The sequence below is a fragment of the Mugil cephalus genome, chromosome 2 (assembly GCF_022458985.1).
Source record: "Mugil cephalus isolate CIBA_MC_2020 chromosome 2, CIBA_Mcephalus_1.1, whole genome shotgun sequence".
NCBI classification, from domain to species: Eukaryota; Metazoa; Chordata; class Actinopteri; order Mugiliformes; family Mugilidae; genus Mugil; species Mugil cephalus.
This window is the reverse complement of record NC_061771.1, coordinates 9,100,393-9,120,672: the sequence shown is the minus strand read 5'-3', so window position 1 is coordinate 9,120,672 and position 20,280 is coordinate 9,100,393. Positions and strand designations below refer to the sequence as shown.

Genomic DNA, 20,280 nt, shown 5'->3' with positions numbered 1-20,280 from the left:
TCATCCTGCCTGCAGCTTACCAGAGGCTTTCAGCTAAGATTTGTCTGATTATTCAGTCCTTTCTTGCTGTCATAACTGTGTTACATAATTAACTTTGCAGAAAGCACGGACTTTAAGTGATTGTTAAATACATATTTAAAATTATACAGCACATTCTATATCTTCTTATGTTGTAATATAGCCATTGTCTTTGTCTTCATGGTTCCTATTACTGCCCAGTTTCTGTCTTGGCTCCGTGTTTCCGCATTATTAACAGAAAGAATCCTCTTCCAGCTTTTCATTTCATTCACAATTAATAATTACTAATAGTTAACAACACTAGAATAATCTTCATACAAATCATAATCACCTTCTTCATTTAGAATTCAGATGAAGGGTCCTCAGGATACGTGTCAAGATTAAGCGCTATGTTGTCACTTGTAATGTAGAAGAAGGAGAGAAACTACACTCTCCAGGACAGTGTTTCTACAACTGGAAAGATAAAATGATTTACTCACAGCTAGGGACGTTTTTAAAACGAAATATTTATGCAGCTTCAGCTTCTTCTGCACATTGGTTACTTGATCAAATTTCACAAACATTATTTGTTTTATTTTGCCAATTCAGAGCGAGATGCTTAAAAGTAAGATTGTGACATTATTGTGCATCGGTGTTTTGTTGTCAGCTGATGGAAGAGTTGGTTGGTCTTGTCCCCGTCTCCACAGGTGAAATCACATATGGGGGTCGAGTGACAGATGCCTGGGACCAGCGCTGCCTCAGGACAATCCTCAAAAGTTTCTTTTCTCCGGGAACTCTGCAAACTGGTTATGCTTACTCTTCCTCAGGTATTGTCATTCTTTCATTTTTCTTCTCTTTCACATGTCGCCGTATATTGTCTTTGGATTAATGTTTTTCTCCGTGTGTGTTTAAGGTATTTACTATGCCCCAGAGACAGACGAGCTAGAGCAATATAATAAGTACATTGAGAGTCTTCCAATTATAGATGATCCTGAAGTCTTTGGCATGCACGAGAATGCCAACCTGGCTTTCCAGGTGAGGAACAATACTGCAACAATACAGAATACTGAAACAGAAATACATCAGAGAAAAGCTTAATATATTTTATATTACTGATCTCTTACATTCTATTAAATGTAATTAATAAGATATTAATTGTACGCTGTTTTTAAAGGGTATGAACTTATGGATTATTTTAGAGCCGTACTTTGAGACGTATGAGAGAGCAACTGCAAAATATCAATACATGAGTCATTTTTTTGTGTGTTTCTACAGCGTCAGGAAACTGTGAAGCTGATTAACACCATACTGGATGTTAATCCTCGTTCTTCTGCTAGTCACGGAGCTAAAAGTAACGATGAAATAGTCTGCGAGCTTGCTGAAAATATACTAGCCAAGCTGCCCGGTACACACACACACACACACACACACAGATGCATTCCCACATCTTTGTCAGTTTTGACATTGTCCCTATGTCTCTCTTTCTACCTTTGTATTGGTTTGTCTCCTCGCTTATCAACTTGTGTGTCTGTCTGAGCAGAGCGCCTGGACATGGATGAGGCGGTGGAAACACTCTTTGTCCAAGACAAAAATGGCCGCATCAACTCCCTCACAACTGTTCTGGGACAGGAAGCAGACCGGTTCAACAATCTCATAAAAGTTCTCAGGGTGACAAGCATAGCAAATACCAACACACACATTTAAGAAGATCATTTCTGTGGTGTTGCTAGGAAAAAGCTTGGTTGTGGTTTATTTCCTTGACCACAGACCAAAAGTTAAACATAAAAAAATATTATACTGTACAATATCTGAAACAACCAGCACTTTTAGGTGTGATTTTGTTTTCTGTTTACTAAAATGTTGTGATGTGTGATTCCTTTGGTGTTTTCCCAGATTTCTCTTGTCACTCTGCAGAAGGCAATAGCAGGTCTGGTTGTGATGTCAGAGGAAATGGACCGAATCTACACAAGCTTCCTGAACAACCAGGTTCCCACTCACTGGTCAAACTCAGCTTATCCTTCTCTGAAAACCCTGGCTTCCTGGGTCAAAGACTTGGCCCTCAGAATTTCCTTCATTCAGGTTTGGAAGGCAACACAAATATTTACTCACAAACACGTGTGTGCATGTTAAGTCCCCGTGACTTGTGCGATCTTTCTATCCCAGAAGTGTGAAACCAGTTTGTGAATTTTTTTTCAAAACAAACGCAAAGCAAGTAAATTAATCACAGATGAGTGAAATCAAAAATAGAATTGTTTTCGTCTTCTAGCTCATGTGGTTCTCTGTATCAGTGGTTCTGATATGATAGTGATCATTCTGCTATGCGTACTGGTTTGATTGTGTTTGTGTGAGTGTATGTTTGGTTTGTGTGTTATCTCATCAAGTAATAACACATGACCAGTCTACATTCCCTGAGGCACAGACCATCACCCCCAACTCCTCTCCTCCCCTCTCTCTGCCTATGCACCCTCTTTCAGCATTTTCGGTTCATCTCATCTAACTTAAGCTGTTCTTCCGTAAGACTGATCTGAACATGTGTATTGCACAATCCTTTAAATTCTCCCTAATACACACACACACACAGTGAAGAGACTAACAGCAGAGAGTTGCGTTAGCTCATAAAGTAATGGGTAGCCTCTGATTTAGACTGCACTCATTTACTTCCCAGGAAGAGAGAGTCCACCTCCCGATGCCCATACAAATTGAGTCTCTTTCAGATCCAGAGATAGTCATAATGCATCGTAGCATAGTGAGGACTGCGCATCAGAAAGTCATTTAAAAGTATACAGATTTTAATCTCTCACTCTCTTGCCAGACTTGGATCACACGTGGTCAGCCCAAATGTTTTTGGATCTCAGGATTCTTCTTTCCTCAAGGTTTTCTTACTGGTGAGCCTCAAAATATCCTTTATGTTTATGAGTGAACCCCAAGATTTTAGGGCCCATTGGACACTATAGAGACACAGAGTTAGAAGACAACTTTGACCAGTCTTTGAGGTGCACACATCCAAAGGTAGTATTAGACTGTTGTAAGTCAACCATACTGTGTTTTTCTGAACAAATCCGTGACAGGAATAAAAGATTATTATAAGTAATACCTGTTCACATGGATTTATTACCCGTTATAGCATCTATTTGTCCTAAAACTTATTAAAAATACATATCTCATATATCATAACAACAGTACAAACTGTGTATTCTTTTACTGTACACCGGTGCAGCTTAAGGACATAATCTACCACAAACCACCTAGGCCTGTTTAAAAAAATAGTCCACTATTTAAATGCATTTCTCATCACGTCACATTGAAATCTGTTTTTAATGCTCTCCTCTGTCTGCTGGTCTGTAGGGGTTCTGCAGAATCATGCACGGCTTTACAGTTTGCCCATTGACGAGCTCAACTTCCGCTTTAACATGGTCCCAACGTACAGAGACGAGGCAGCAGTCTGTGAGGCTCTACGCTCTCTGTCCAACAATGAAAAACTGGACATGGATGATGAGGTACCGAACAGAAGACGTGTTTAACAAGTTGTAGAATTAATGTCATCCACTTAATCTTCTCCAGTTGCACAGTAAATATTCAGGAATAACGGGATCTACAAGCGTTTTGTACGACTGCAAACTATTGTATTACGTTGCAACAGGTTTCCAATGAGTTGTCTAGTGCCCAACCTGTATTTGACATTTGAGTTTCAAACTGATTACTTGAAAACAGTTCTTTGACTCATCACTCCTCTGTCTCCTTTGTGGAAACAGTTACCAGAGCCTGAGAATGGCGTGCTCGTGCATGGCATGTTCATGGATGCAAGTCACTGGGACGATGTCAACATGGTGATCGATGATGCGTTGCCTCGGGTGATGAACTCGATGCTGCCAGTCGTGCACTTTGAGCCACAGCAGAATTATGTTCCTGAGCCAGATCTCTATCATGCTCCACTGTACAAGACGTCAGCCAGAGCCGGGACTTTGTCCACCACAGGTACGTACTGGACTCATACAGGGATCCTCACTATCATACTGGCTTGGAATACATTTAAAAGCATTGCGCATATTTTACTAAATAAGGAGATATTTTTGTACAGTAATTGTTGGGAGTCTTGGGGTCTTGTTAAACATTATAAAGAAAGATTGTTTAAGATTGTTTTCCTATTTCTCTGTGTCTCCAGGTCACTCAACTAATTTTGTTGTGACAGTAATGCTTCCGTCCAAGCGACCCAGCGACTACTGGATATCTAAAGCATCTGCACTCTTGTGCCAACTGGATGATTAGCAAATTAAAAAATTATTTTAAATGTGACTGAAATGTATAATTCTAAGCACAACCTTGAGTTAACGTTGTACCGTTTGTGGAATAATTCAGAAGGGTTTTCACAGACACAGCTTGTGCTGAAAGTGTGCTGACTTCACATTCAGTGTATTAAACATTTCTGAGCTTACCCTAACTGTTGCGTCACCTCCCTCCGTGCGCTCAAGTATCGATGATTGAATATGCTACAACAAAGCCTTCTTTCTAACACCTGATGAGAGTGGTGCAGTACATCCAGGTCTGTGAAGATGAGACATCCATATAGCGTACTCTGTGTAAACACCATATACTACATCCCCATAGGGGAAGCTCCATTCGTGCTGTGTGGTAAGTCATAAGATGAATGTGCTTACTGAAATTTCCAGAGCACATGTAGCCTCAGGGAGAGAAAAGACAAAGGAATGGACGGCAAAGGAGATAAAGTAGATGAACAGTGATGGGTGGACAACCGCATAGATGTTAATGTCTCTCAGATCGACAAAAAAAAAAAAAAAAGAAAACATCAGATCGCTAACAGCAACGTGAAGCGACAGGAGAAGGAGTGATGATCATCAGATGATAAAATGTTTCCACCACAGCCCCCACACACATCAGCAGCCTATTTGTGTCACTTAGGGCATGCGGTGCAAAGGCATAAAATATGGCTCTACAAACACATTAAGTACACCCACTGCAGTACTGGGCCAGGGTGCAGCCACTCTCATTCTCTGTCTCTGTCACACACACAGCCTCTTCACACCTTATTGCTCTGGTAACAGCAAGCAGGGCATATATAGACATTAACTTGAAGCTGGGGTGGAGCCGCAAGGAAAAAAATGGTGGATATTTGACCACCTGCTCTGGACTTCCCAACTCAACAAGTCTAATCAGAACGGGGTGGTAGTTTCCTCAGGACTATACCAGTAATATTAACAGAAAAGTCTAACTGTCTATCATTATCTAACTATTACGTAAACACTACATTTATCTATTGCAACTGTTTACGTGCTTCACTGTTTATTGTTTTCCTACTACTATCTAACCTCTCACACGGGTGAAGTTCTGATGAAGAACAGTTGGTTCAAACCTTTTGGGGGCCTGCAGCATGTGAGCTGTGTTTCTGTTTGCTTCCAAGGCACTGGACATTTGATACTTCACATGTAAGTTTACAGTAATCCTATTGAATGCAGTAAACACCAATAACTATCATATTTAATACTCAGTAGATTCCAGCAAAGGTAAAAGAAATACAGTTAATTCTTTTACATCTGTGCAGCTTTTGTTGCTGATCTGCACACTTAATCATAAGCATTAAATCACAATAACAGGTGGAACAGAGCATACTTTAGTGTTTAGCATTTTGTATGGATAGAAAGAGTTTTGCGGTTAATTGTGAGGATTTGGCAAAACTGACAAAAACTCATTCCAAAATTGTTAAACGTGACTTTCACTGTGAAGTGCATGCTGTGTGTAACTTTGCCAAACTTTAAATGAAAAAGTTATGACACCTTCAAAGAAGAGTCGACTGCTGTGCCTGAATTTTCTATGTTAGGATCTTTATCCGCCTGTTTCTTATTCATGTCACTTTTTAATTTTTCACTTCTTGCTGTTCAGGTTTGGGAGCTGTGACCGAGGCAGAGACAGTTCATTTTCATGCAACTGCTTCCCTAAAGCCGTAAATGGTGATGAGTCGCCTGGCTTTGCGGGGGCTTTTATGTACGCTCCACCAGGACGCGTCCAGCCGGAGGTAAATCCTTTCTGTTTATTAATTTCACCTTCACACAGATTGAATCACAGATACTAGGTTTATGCTCTAAATACCCTCTTTTTTTCCTGAATTGGAAGGGCATGTTCATCCGGTTCTGTTTTAATTCTGTGTAATTCTCTCGTACTAGTGGATACACACTGACTGCACACATCACACAAGGACTTCACACATGCATGATTTTCTGCTTCTTTTGTATCATCTTCTGCAACATCTGACGGCCTTCTTTGTTAGCCTCCTTTCTCCCAATCAATCCGTTTATGAGCCAAGGTAACGCACTTTAAATAACTGTATGTACCGTGCTGTGCTGATATTAGTAGGGAAGTCGTGAAGAAGAGAGAACGGTTTGACAGAGTTAATGAGATTATACGCCCCAGTCACTCTAAAGCCATATCATTCCACACACACATACATGCACTTTCATCCCTGTGGATTAAGTCAGAGGAGCTGGATGTGGTTGATGCCTCAGACAGATGGGCCCAAAGAAAATTTGAGAGTTTTTTTGTTTGTTTGTTTGTTTGTTTTGTATCTTTGTTTCTTTTTAAAGGGGAACAAAAGGGAGGGCAAGGGATTTAAGATTTAGACATAAGGCACAAATAGTTGATAATAACAGCTGCAGCAGAATATCTGACAGTAATTGACATGTCTGTGATAATGAAAGGCACAGACTGATGGAGGAGCAGTGTTGTTCTCTCACTGTTGTGATGTATAATTTGTTATAACAACTCTGGCATGAGCGGAACAGAAATTGTGCGATTAAGAGTGTTTGCCTTTAGCAGATTAGATTGTCTAGGTCATGCAGGTTATTCAGAAGCAAATAAATCCATTAAAAGATCCACCCCAGCAGTGACTTTGAGGTTTTTGGCTGTGAGGTCAGATATTATCCTGAGTACGTCACATCTGAATAATGGTTCAAAATCTGTTCAGTATTTTCTGAGAATGTATGTCAGCTAAGGTGGCCAGCTGCTAGTTGTACCCTCATATTTAGGGCACAGTACGTGCATGGATTTACACGATTAATCCAAAAATGATTCCCATTGACTTGACACAAGCATCAAAACTGACCTGATTTGTTTGATTATTTCTAAAGTCTAAAATAAAATGTGTCCCCTAAATCTATGTTACACATGTTTAGCCAACTTCTTTTCAGCTAATTACTATATATTTTACACTAGGATGTAATGAAGAGTATACCACATTTATATAACGTTACATGACATTAAAACATTTAGAGTTCATGCTTCAGACGGCCTTAAGTGTGAATTTATGGCTATGACATAAAAAGTAACAACACAAAATGCCTCTAACAGGCTCCAAGGTTAAAAGTGTAGCAAGCTATTGACCGTGTAACTAATGCAACAGGCGAAGCAGTGTAAATGTAATTGCACATGAAAAGATGAGGTCATTGGGAATATCAACGATGAGGTCATTGGGAATATCAGACATATTATAAAATTATGAAGTAAACTGTGCGGCCAAATTACTGTGAACTTCCACCCACCATCTAACCATTTTTACAAATTTAACAAAACATGTCACAACTCGTATACACAAGAAAATTTCCCCTTGGGAGGTTGTACCACAGGAGGGGGCTGTTCACATGGACGTTTGTCTGTAAATAGGACCCCATTTGAAGGCAGCAGCAGATTGAAATGACAGTAATGGCACTCATGTGCATTCAGGTACAGGTCAGAGTGGATCGCATCTGTGGCCTGGACCATACAACTGTGTGTCATATGTCCTGATTTGGACAGGCAGTGTCATAACTAGTGCCAAGCCCCCATCTGAAGACCAGAAGGGCGTGTGCGTGCAAGCAATTATTCTACAGAGCAAACTACATATAGATCTCAGGCGAGGTGCAGGTGTGTGGTCTTTACATATACTAACCGCACAAAGACCTCAGGGCTTTGAGGCAGTTGACCTGGAACCAACAGTGCCACCAAACAGACAACATGATTCACAGGCATTGCATAAGCCCCCCCCCGCCCCCTCCCCACCACACACAGACACACACAACCTCACCCCCACCCCCTACAACCCAGGTAGTTAGTTCCATTTTAGGGTCAGAAAAAGAAAGGTGGCACTGGGACAGTCGGTGGGGAAGGGTGGAGCGAGGACACTGTCAGTGTCAGCTTGGCCTCTTAGCAAATGGTGGATTTGTGGGTGTTTGTGTGGTGAGATAAAGTCTGGTCCAATTCCAGTCACCAACAGCTGTCTGTCTGCGAGTACTGAAGCCTGAGATTAGATTTCACCAATTTGAGCATGTTATCACACTGCTGAGCAGCATTTGGTGTGTGTGTGTGTGTGTGTGTGTGTGTGTGTATGCTACCAAACGTTCTCACTAATATCATAGTCAGGAAGAAGACTGGACTTGGTCTTTCTCAACTGTTCCCACCTGCTGGGAAATTAGGACCCATGCAGTCTGAAGGCTCTGGTTACATGCTCACATATGTGGGCTGGTTATCTGGCTATACTATGTACAATAGAGTGAAAGCTTACCTTAAACACCAATGGTGTTTTAACTAAGATGAAAAAATAATCATGGCTGCCTGGTTTCACGAATCAACAGAGTTTGAGCTCAGATCATGACCGAGTAGTCTTTTCCTAAAGCCCGGCCCTGTCCGAAACCTTAATTCCTAACTCCTAGATTCTCTGCTGGTTGCTTGGCAACCAACCACAAAATAATCTAGCAGAGTAAATTGTTGGTTTTGTACTTGCATTCACAAGTACCAAATTTTATTCAGTGAGCTTTAGGGGTGCTGCTCGGCAGGTTATTACCATTGGCTATTCGTCTTTGTTTGCTATGATTATTTTCTGCCTTGCTAACTGCTTATTCAGGTATAAATTTACTGCACAAATATGAGAGTGTTCCCACTCACTGTGTCTAGCTCTCGCCAAAACGGCAAAAATGAGTATTTTTTCAGTATGTCGAACTCTTTTGTTGAAGCTCATTGTGAGAAACAAGCTGTGAACGGTGACATTTTACAGGACCATGAGAACAATACTGATAGACCCACATGCTATGATTAACCTGGGACACTTGCCAGGTGACAAGCTGGCATTGCCTGTCCGGAGAGATTGACAAAAGCAACCCAGTAATAACCCACTGACTTCCAGGAAGTGCTTGAAATGTTTGACATTTCTGATGGGAGCATTTTTAAGTCAGCTATTGCCATTTAGTGAACTGTAGCATGTCAGCCATACAAGTGCCAGTAATTATTGGGTTTCTCCTTTATTTTCATCAAAATAGTCATGTACAGTGAGCACTTATATACATTGTTCAGAGGAGAATGAATCCTACTACAGAGCAGAGAGGCACAGACCACAAAAAAAGAGATACTCAAATGACGCAAATACAACACTGGTGATTTAAAAAAAGGAAAACTAAATAAAATCAGACACTCATCTGATAACTCAAATTTACTTTTGCAACACAGCTCCTTGAGACAATTTCTTGTGACTTGATAAACATGATGTATTGATACGCTACCAGTCAAAAGTTTGGACACACCTTCTCATTGAATTGAAGGAGGTCACGTACATGTACACAGAAGATATTTTTGTGTCATTGCATTGCCATGGTAATGGACTCCAAAATGAGTCACGGTTTTCTATTATTCCTTGATCTATTGTGAGACATACTAACAGCAACCAAGACCCGCCATCCCACCTCTGTCTGCATTGTCTTTGATATGCAAAAAAGCTTTGTTCTCAAATCATTGATGCTTAGCTTTTCTTCTAAATCTCTGAAACGATTCACAAACACGATGCAATAACAAACTAACCCACATAAAGGAAAAGCTCAACTTTGGGCAAAATCTGATATTGACTTTTGTCCATTAAATATGAAGCTGGGGTCAACAGCCAGCTAGTTTCACTAAGCATAAATGATGGAGATAGGTGTAAATGGCCTGGCCTGTAGAAAAGTGGCCCATTTAGCATTGATGGAAATGACCTCTGCTTGTTACTGTTAGAAAAGATTAAAGAATCATATTTACCACACGGACATGAGTGGCAAGAAACCCAAATTATTCCTTTGACATTGCTTTTTACATTACTGGCATCTCTATATATAATCTAACCAATGTCATAATCCCTGGATAGACATTGAAAAGGGTGTATGGCATGTACATTTCCAGCCATATTGTCTTCACCTTAGCTTTTAGTCTGTTTTTACTGATATGACAAATAGTGTACATTGCTACATGTGGCAAGTTTGACCAGTGTTTAAATGTAGCGCTATCAATTCCAATCCAGCGGTAATCCCACCATGCACTTAATGTTGTTGCCCCCGTTCTTCTCCAGTCTCTCATAAAAGTTCATTCCATTGGTTAAGTGTTAAGTCCAAGAGGCCTTTGAGTTCATTTCCGTGCATAAAAGTGGAGATTCGCTCATCTCTCCTACCACCAAAGTTTAACACAAATCTGTTACATAAGGTCACACAGTAATCCTTGTCGCATGTTGTTGCTAGAGATTAGAAAAGGAAAGTGTTTGCCTTTCACTGAGTATTAGAGAGTAAAAACACAAAGCACTCTGCAATGCAAAAGATTAGTGCCAAAGGCATCTTTGCTGGTGACATCTCCTCACAATGTATTTAAAAATATTGTCTTCCTTCTACTTGCTTTCAGCTTTCTTTTTTTTTTTTCAGAAATCAGCAACGCATTGTAACTATACACAAATCATACAAACACAGTGTGAAAACAGTGTATCATATGTTGACAACAAGGGATAAGGCAAAGAGAAAAGATTTGAGAGCCTTCTGGAATTACTTTACAGTTTAATGAACTGACTTGAAAAGAGCAAAGCTGTGAAAATTAAGTATGGCCTTTACTTATACCAATAAAAACTCACTCTGAGTCACATATGCGGATATATAACTTGTTGGAGTTGTGCAATGAGGGATTGAGATTGGTGAAAAAACAAAAAGATCAAATAATGAGAAAAAAAAGGCAGGAACGACGTGACTGAAGAGCACTCAATGACTTCATACAGTATGCGGACAAAGAAGGAGATATGTTAGATGTTAAAAGTAATTATTTGCCTTTGTTACGCACTGCTGGACACATGAAACTATGAAAGTCACCTCAGACTGTGGAGAATTAAAACAGTCAGCTCTGAGTCAGGAACACTACGTAAATTCACTAACTTAATAAAACTGTTTAAATCTGAGTTTAACCATATTACACTGTAAAACGTAGTTTTATTTAATATTCATTACTACAATAAAAGCCTTAAACTACTCTACTGACCGGACTGTATGCAACTGCTGAGTTTGACTTTTGATACACAGTAAAGAAAGCATATGAAAATGTTTAAATTAGTACCGAGGATTGCCAGGGATATTCTGAAGTGAATGAACATAAATGATACCGTGCTGCAGGGATACAGATGAAAAGTGCATTAGTGTGAGCTTCTACATCATTAACTATTGTGTGTAGCTTCAGCCTCCTAACGTGGCACACTGTACGTATGGTGTTAGCTACGAGAGCCACCTTAAAAAGGGAAAAAACCACATCACTCCAACAATATATACTTACAAATATACTAAGATGGGACGCAACGTTTGCTACTCACATACAAGAATTTTAAAAATTACTTGGGTAGCTTGACCATAGTAGGAATAAGGAGGCGTGTGTAGAACAGATGTAATCGTCTCAGCATTTTTTTCTGCTGATCTTCTTCCTATCATGGTGGGATGCGATCGGTCTTATGTGAAATCTTTGGACACCGCCTCAATGAAATTGGGAGCTGACATGAGGATGGTGAAGGTGCAGATGATGGAGAAGAGTGAGAACGCCACCAGGCATAACCGGTCCACGACTGCCGCAGCAAATTTCCACTCGCTGCAGATAGCCTCCCCCTCGTCCTGATCCCGGAAACGCCTCGCAATGTACTGTACTTCCTCCAGGATACGGGAAATTTCAGGAACCTGCTCCAACAGCAAGGTCCGTGTCTGGTCTGAGTGGATGTCGTGCTGGGAGGAGCCGGTGCCGCCCACCACCACGCTCGAATCGTTGCTCTGTGGAAAGGCGGGGTTGTCTGTGCCCATTGAGTGGTAGCTAAAGTACAGGTTCATGTTTCCATTGGTCGTAGTTGACTGGGTTGACCCCTGGCCCGGTATGGTGCTCATCTGAATGCTGCTGGTGCTCATATGGTGAGGAGGCGAATGGGAATACTTGTAAGTCAGGGGGCTGCTCGAACTCACAGTGGGTTTCCTTTCTTCTCCAGGCTTCTTCATGCGGAGGAACCAAGCACACCAGTTGAGGAGAATGACTCGTACCTGAATGAAGTGATGGCGAGAGGCAGCGATGAAGCAGGTGGAGAAAATATTGGGAAAACCAATTAATATCTGAGGAACTAGGTTAAAATATTTGAATTACTGCACATTGTATAAAATACTTGATTTGCTGCACAAAATAGGACACCTTTAAGCTAAGGATGGGTTTAAAACCAGAAAACATATTATTTTTCATAAACCGCAATCAGGATTTTATCCTGATGAACATTACTTAACAGAGGAGTGGACTAACAAATGAATTAAAAGATATTTTTATACCATTTTTAGTACTTAAGTGTATTAAAAATATATATATCTTATCGAAGATTTAAGAGTTGAATCAGTCTGATTCATGCCTGTATTTCTGTTGCTACTTTCCATGGATATCGTTTGCCAACTTGAAGTAACGTCCACTTCTTAAAACATCTGAGCTAGATTTCACACCAAGTGCGTGCGTTCAGAACCAGGCTAATGTGAGTGTAGTTGTTAGTATTCATACTAATAGTTGCAATTTCACTTCTTATTTACGGCCATAATGTTTTTCAGTCTTGGAGCACATGTCACTCAAACGAACTGGGACTGTGGCCTCATACCAGTATGTGTGACATTAAAGGCTCGCAGTTATCTGAAATGCGCCCCCTATCTGAGTAAAGAGAAACTATGGTATTTTTGACCTACCCATTTAGGCATCTTCCCTCCATGGGGATCATGGTGGTGGAACTGTAGAACCAGGACGGTCACCACAACAGACAAGCCCACAATCATCATGGTGCTAGCAAAGTACTGAGCTGAAGAGGAATTGAAAAGCATCAGATATAATAAGTAATACTGATCAGTAACAAGAAAATTAAAAGATCATGTATCTTACTGTAAGATAAGAAGTACAGTCCAATGTGGACAGGAGTGTCACTGAGTTTTTTCCTCTAAACAAATGTAAGGTCATAACACCTGAAAAACTGGTAGGGAGATGACAAACCTTTAAATTTCTTATGCTGGATCTACCCAGCAAAAGATGTACACAAGCTTAGAGGCATTGGAAAATGCATGTGGGCAAGCACACTATGCCACACACATTTTAATCCAGCTGTGATGTCAGTGACCTCGGAGAAAATTGGACAGATCAAACTGTTCTGTCTACATTTTCTTATCACGGTGTAACTAAAACTAAATGCAAATGCTGCAGAGCATTTCATTTTGACTAATAGCTATCAGTTCTGATTCCTGTGTAATCTGTTAATACATCAACTCCAATAAAGATGATTTTGCTAACGGCTTTGTTTTACATCACCGAGCTGTCAGATGATGCTGAATAAAATATATTTCTGACGCCTTAATTCCCATCTCATCGCCTGCTGCATTGTCTCTTCGCATTTTCCTTTAGCTAGCCAACACCCAAGCATCACCCACACACCCATCCCCTGGCTACGTCATAAGGGTCAGTCTTCAGCTGCAGCCTACCCTGAGGTGTGAATATGATATGATAATATCCCACGATAGGCCATTGCAGTCTAGCAAGGCCGACAGTCAGCTGGGTACATGATCTTTTGCATCTGTCTGCTCTCCCTGCTTATCAGTCTGTCTGTCTATTTGTCTGACAGTCAGTTAATTAGGGGAAAAGTCTACGCACTGACCAACCACCCACCCTGTGGCATGTCATAGCTTCTCTAGCATGAGCCTAAAGAACCCTGGAGAAAGAAGGTCTTCTGCAGGCCAAACTAATTTTTGTTGCAAAAAGAATTACATCATCATCTTTCAAAATCTTAAATTTGCAAACTCAGAACCGTTCCCATAGTCTCCTTCAAATGTACCAAACCTGTTTACTTAAAGCAAGAGGCTTCTTATATAATATTGTTACATCTTAATATTTTCATGATGTTTCTTCATTACTTTCATAGTCAAAAAACTCCCCGGAAGAAGCAATAATTAGGGCGGAATGCTGTCTTACCAATCAGAGGAACTGAGTCTGACGTGGCAGGCATGATCTCTGCTACCAGTAACATGAACACTGTTAGAGACAGCAGCACCGTTATGCCTGAAGAAAAAGCACAAACACAAAAATGAAACGCTTTCATCACACGCCCACTATTCTCTCAAATTGTGACTTGAGAGAACTTAAAATAAACGCAGCCGGTGGCTTCAAAACGGGTGAGGAAAAAAAAAAGTGTGAATTTATTTTGGAATATTTCTCCTTCCCACCCTCAAGAGGATACTTGCTCTTTTATATTTACGGTGACAGTGTCTCGCTGAATGGCATTTTGAAACAAGCTGGCATTTTCAGGTCCAGGTGATTATCGTCGTTGTGTTGATAATGCTGCGTTTATTCAATTGCTAATGAACAGAATCCGAGACAAATGCTGATTCGCAGTCATAATGTCAGCATTAGCATAGAGTAATGACAGATAAATGGGTGTGCAAAAGCGTTGGGATTGGGTGGCTAAGATCACAGTGGGGTTGTGGGTTAACATTTCTGCCTATATGTATAATTACGGACCTTTGTTAGGGTAAGACCCTGTGTGTGTGTGGGTGTGTGTCCTGCTCTGTACCCAGTGAGATCTTTTCTCCAGAGTCGGCAGGGAGCAGAAAGACCAGCAGGGCCAGACCAGAGATGAGCACACAGGGGATGAGCAGGTTGAGACCGTAGTATAGAGTCCTGCGCCGCATCGTGACTGTGAACGTCACATCAGGGTAAGGCTCCTTACAGCAGTCGTAGTACAGCTCATTACGTTTTGCCGGTACACCTTGGGGACAAATGACAAGGTGGGAAATTGTCCAAAACACTGAGTCACAAAATAAAGCTCCAGTTCTCAGTTGTTCTTGATGTGCAGTTGTGACTACTTGTGCACGTCATTTGAGTGTGCTTGATGAATCAGTTACAAAGGATGATTAATAGGAAAAGAGAGGGTTTAAATGCCCCTGTGTAAAAATGATAAAACGAGGAGGTTTGTGATTGTGAGGTTAGTGAGAAAAATAACAGTTGTCCCCATTCTCAGCCACTGTCAGCATCAGCAACACACTTAACTGTGACCTAGAAATAATAACAAAATATCCTATTTATCTTCATTCATGATGATGATTTGTGACCCAGACCACGCATTATGTAGGACAAAGACTGTCACTGTCTGTCTTATCATTAGGTTTAGATTTCCTCTATTGGATAAAACCGGCTTAAATCAAGCAGAAGCATTTTTGTGATTGTAGGTGGATTTCTGTTTTATTTTCTTCTTTCTGAACTATGTGAGAACAGCTTGATGTTAAAAAAATAAAACTAAATCCGCTCATATAGTCTGTAGGTAGGTATGGACCAGAATACAGTGCATACTAGTGATGTCATGATTTAATATTTTATACAATATGATCAACCCAGGCTTCTTCCACAGTACCTATAGCAACACTTTTTAGCGGGTTTAAAACCACCGTTAGCCTTATTGTTGTGTGTTACATAAACACACAGAGGCTCCAAGTCAGGTCATTTCAGATTAGAATTAAAGTTGACTGACTGGAAGTTACTTCTCTTTATCCCTACTACAACAGTCATAGGACATGTTTAATGAGTTTTAGTGGTGTGCTGAGTTAATGTAAAGTTCAGTTTCACGTCCATCCAGCCAATATACTGAACTTGATTGTCTAGCATCAGCAGTGGTTCCGGAGCCAAAGCTAAGCAGTCCGTCTGTTTAGCTCATTTCACCATCTTTGGTAGTTCAAAGTATCAAAATGGATAAAACAGAAGTAAACCAGTCGCATAATCAGTAAATGGTAAATTGTAGATCTGAAGATCAGAATGTATTTTTTCCATTCCAAGTTAAGGGTAGTTTCAACATTTTCTCACAGCTCAATGACTAGTTTCAACTGTATAATATAGGACTGTGTTGTCAGCATATGAGCTTATTTTTTGGCAATAGTGACACATGCAGCCCACCAGTGACTGTCTCCCACAACTTGTCCATTCAGATCTTAACTTTGCAACCTTCAGATTCACTGACATGGTCATGGTCATCGCTGCAGTTTTAACCTTTTTGTTGTCATATTTATGCAACTTATTTGTCTCTTCTATCAGATTAAACAGACAAAACAAAATCACCTTGGTCTGGTCAAAAGTGTGTGTGCATCATAGCCGCTGTGTAGCAAAATGATTACTCAGGGTGACTCGGATTAATTTTATGCAAACAGTCCTTTCAAAGTGGACAAGTGTCTTGATTAAACAATATGGGAACTCACAATCAACAATCAGCGGAGAGTAAAAATCAGCTCATAGGACCCCTTAATTTGACTGGGGCTCGGACATAATTGTACAGCTGTACCGACCGATTTACACAATTTTACTTTTACTTTGTTATTGATTGTGAGTGGAAGCCCTGGTACGAGGCAATCAATGGCACAATCAAAACATACGAATCGAGTCCCAAAAACACTTGATTCCCTCTATGTCTTTGTCTGTGTGTGTTCATTCCTATAGACATTCACCTTAAATGAATTGCACAGATTAAATTTCCTTTCATTTAAACTTTGTCACCTCAGCACTGAAGAGAAATAGGTGTTGTTATCCATCTATTAATTTGATGGATTGCAGACCTGCAGATGTATTCAGCCTATCCTATGTCAGTGTGTGTGTGTGTGTGTGTGTGTGTGTGTGTGTGTGTGTGTGTGTGTGTGTGTGTGTGTGTGTGTGTGTGTGCGCACTCTGGCATGGGTGTAGGTATGTTCTGAGGCACTAGGACAGTGTGTGTTCTTGGCTAGCTGGCCTGGCTGTATTGAGGCTGAATTAAGTGAACCATCCCTTGGCCAGCTGTCACCACACACCCATGAACCCCCTCTGCTCACACAGCCAGCTGGGTGCACTCACTTTGTATGAAAGTATGTTTGTTTCTCTGAATTGTTCTGTTGCCCTCTGATTAACAGCAAAAACTGGGTTAGAAATAATTTGTTTTTCATTTCCACATGGAAAACATTGACAGTACAGGAGAAAGAAATTCCCAGTTTCTCTCTATTTGCTTGCTTCACAGGAAGACAGAGACAGGCTGAGACGGATTGTTTGAAAAGAAGCAAGAAAGAAACCAGGTAATGCAAAGAATCTTAAACAGAGCTACGCATAAAATATGAAATATAAATGACTGGCTCAAGGCAGCAATGGAGTACAACATAAACATCTTAAATATAGGCAGAGCATCTCCAAGCGTCTGTATTTTGATACATTTTCGAGATACTGACATCCAATACCTGGGTCTTGGTATTTACATGTATGAAGATGTGTTTATCTTATCTTGATTTTGCCGTTTTGCCTTTAATTTGATCTAACCTTAGCATAAAAATCAAAAATAGTAGTAGCACGGGCTGTATTGTCAAGTCAACATTACTTCTTCCATCTTTAGATTTAGTTTTACTTCCTTGAGTTAGCTGGTCCATTACCTTTCAACATTTCACACTGGCTGGTGTAAATACCAAACAGAAGCAGCAGAACTATACCTTTGAATTCCTTTAATTTTGTTTTACTGGTGTTACGGACGTGAACATGTGTGTTTTTCTTACCTACAAGGTCCCACTCCCCATTAGGTATGTAGGTAGAGATGTCCACATCCATCATCTGGAGGTCCAGCAGCCATCCGTTGTGGGTCCAGGAGCCAAACTTCAGGTCACACTTCTGCACGTCGAATGGGAACCACCGTACATCGATGTAGCAGGTACTCTTCAAGATACCTGCAAGGGTTGGGAAAAGTTCACTTTTAAAACACAACCATGTGCCGTTGCCATGAAAATACATGTAGATAGTCGTCTGATGCCACAGTGACCTAGAAAAATATGCCAGCTGTGCAAAGCATGAACTCATGCAGAGATACTGACTGGGAGCCTCAGTTACTCTTCACATCAAACATCAGAATGGGATAAAAAAAAAAAAAAGTTTGTTGGTGCTAAATGGACTGGCTTTAATATTTCTGAAACTGCTGATCTCTACGTTTTTTCAAAAGTATTTCCTCACACCACTGCCTTTAACAAAACACACCCAGTGAGTTTTGCAGACGGAAATGTCCTGTCAATATAAGAACAGCCACACTAGTTGGAGTTGACAGAAAAGCTGCTTTGATGGTCTGGAACACTGTAGTCAGCAGCACTGTGTCCCTAAAAGAGGTCAGTCCTGTCTCCTCTTCACCGCATAATACCCAGCGAATACAGCTCTGTGGTGGGGAACTGTGTCACATGTTCTGAGCAAAGAAAACACAACTCTGCGGCTGCAGCAACGGTTGTGGTGTAGTGGTGAGGACTGATGCTTTCTTGAGACACCTAATATCAGTCTGTCATGGTTTGAGTGGCACTGCCTATCTGGATACCGCTGCGTCCTTCTATGGCCAAAATTAGGGAATTGAAATTCCCTAGACACCAGATCAGAAAAAAAAGAAAACAACTGAAAAACTGTCTCTTTTGAGAGCATATGGCAGTTTATCCAAATATCAGTACGGTGCATCATTTTAACTTTCCAAATCTCAGCATCCAAACTAGTTATTGATGTGTCATACAACAACACATCTGATTATTGTAACATAGCTCCTCACAAGTGTAACAAACACATCTAAAGAGGGTTTTGGTTGGTTCATTAGAGACACAGTCTATACAGAGCATGTGTTGAGCAGTGTTTAATTTACTTTTATTTCTCATGTAAGAGTTGCTACATGTTAACATGATGTCTAAAATGTAATATCTTGAATATCTTACCTGGTGGGAGGTACTGGCAGGATCCTGAAGCATTAACTAGGACATTTGTGTGGAACGTAGCATCAAACCTCTCATCAGCACTGTATGGAAACAAGGGGGTTGGATATGACATCATAATAGTAACAGTGAATTTAAAGCTCAAGAAATTGAAGATCTCCCTGCTTTTTATAGCAACACCTATGGCAATAAGTAGTAGTGGCAGGTGTGTTTTTGAACCACACACACAGTAGAGATCCAAAAAGTGCTAATTCTCAGCTTGCTGTTGGCATCTAGACCATGCACCCATAACTACAGTATTAGCATTGCTCTTTCCTTTGTTTGTTCGAGCATGGTTTACTAAGCTTCACACTCAAGTCAGCTGAAGAAATCTGTTGTGTTCTCTCCTCCCACCCTCTCTGAGATAAGAGCTGCATGACAAAACACGCATCACTAATGGTGTGTTAACTCCGCAGGTGAAAAAACAGTCTGGCACACCTGACAACCCTTTGCTCTCCGCATGACAGGCATGTCACGCATGACACGCTACAAATGGAGTCAACCAGTCACACGTGTTGACCAATTTATTTATTATATTTTTATCAACAAACGCCTAAGCAACGATTCAGGGTTGACTAGATAGTAATGTAGTGGGCGGCACTAGCTAAGGCCCGTAGTGTGAACGTAGTGTGTGCAGCTTATGTTATGGAATGGGAATAGCTCGATGGTGTTCATTGTCTTTACAGTTAATAATAGTTAATCATTTTTTTCAGACACGGACTTCTGAGGAAGGCAGTTTCTTCTGAAACATGTCAAGGTATGAGCAGCATCTTCTTTCAAATCTGTGTCTGGAAAAAAAGGGAAACAGTAACCTACTGTAATGGAAATGTCACCACAGATACTCAGTTTATTATACTGTAAATGTAAGGACTTTCTTCAGTGAGCCATTGTGGGACCTTATTTTTTGATGGATAATGACTTAAAAGACCTTCACTTTAATGAAAATGATTGAGATTAGGATCTTAACTATGCACATCAATGGCTGCTACAAAGAGAAACACAGACAACAAACAGTAAGAGACAATGACAGGTGGAGGTAGAGATAATGAGGATTACGTAGATCCAGACAGACGGTGTTTAATTTTCTCTGACCACCTTAAACAAACATGGTTATCCTCTATCAAGACGTCCTTCACACAGACGGGAGTTATGTACAAACAAAGGAAAAACTACCCATCTCACACAAGCACAAAAATCATCTCTGGAACATTTCTACATTTGA

General features: G+C 40.5%; 2 protein-coding genes across 2 annotated transcripts in view; one reads left to right on the top strand and one right to left on the bottom strand.

The window, feature by feature from the left end:
- Positions 1–4,436, top strand: part of dnah6 (dynein, axonemal, heavy chain 6) — a 44,532-nt gene extending 40,096 nt beyond the window's left edge. Inside the window, exons 74-82 of the mRNA XM_047574785.1 lie at positions 705–824; positions 911–1,032; positions 1,273–1,402; positions 1,538–1,665; positions 1,891–2,076; positions 2,810–2,882; positions 3,343–3,494; positions 3,750–3,972; positions 4,160–4,436. Of these exons, the coding sequence (XP_047430741.1) occupies positions 705–824; positions 911–1,032; positions 1,273–1,402; positions 1,538–1,665; positions 1,891–2,076; positions 2,810–2,882; positions 3,343–3,494; positions 3,750–3,972; positions 4,160–4,263 (1,238 nt within the window). The 3' untranslated portion in view covers positions 4,264–4,436. The remainder of the gene's footprint in view (positions 1–704; positions 825–910; positions 1,033–1,272; positions 1,403–1,537; positions 1,666–1,890; positions 2,077–2,809; positions 2,883–3,342; positions 3,495–3,749; positions 3,973–4,159) is intronic.
- Positions 4,437–9,256: 4,820 nt separating this feature from the next.
- The window catches only part of LOC125004439 (neuronal acetylcholine receptor subunit alpha-7-like), a 48,655-nt gene continuing 37,631 nt past the window's right edge, over positions 9,257–20,280 (bottom strand). Inside the window, exons 5-10 of the mRNA XM_047579031.1 lie at positions 19,023–19,102; positions 17,844–18,011; positions 14,864–15,058; positions 14,266–14,352; positions 12,999–13,108; positions 9,257–12,323 (exon numbers count right to left, since the gene is read on the bottom strand). Of these exons, the coding sequence (XP_047434987.1) occupies positions 11,751–12,323; positions 12,999–13,108; positions 14,266–14,352; positions 14,864–15,058; positions 17,844–18,011; positions 19,023–19,102 (1,213 nt within the window). The 3' untranslated portion in view covers positions 9,257–11,750. The remainder of the gene's footprint in view (positions 12,324–12,998; positions 13,109–14,265; positions 14,353–14,863; positions 15,059–17,843; positions 18,012–19,022; positions 19,103–20,280) is intronic.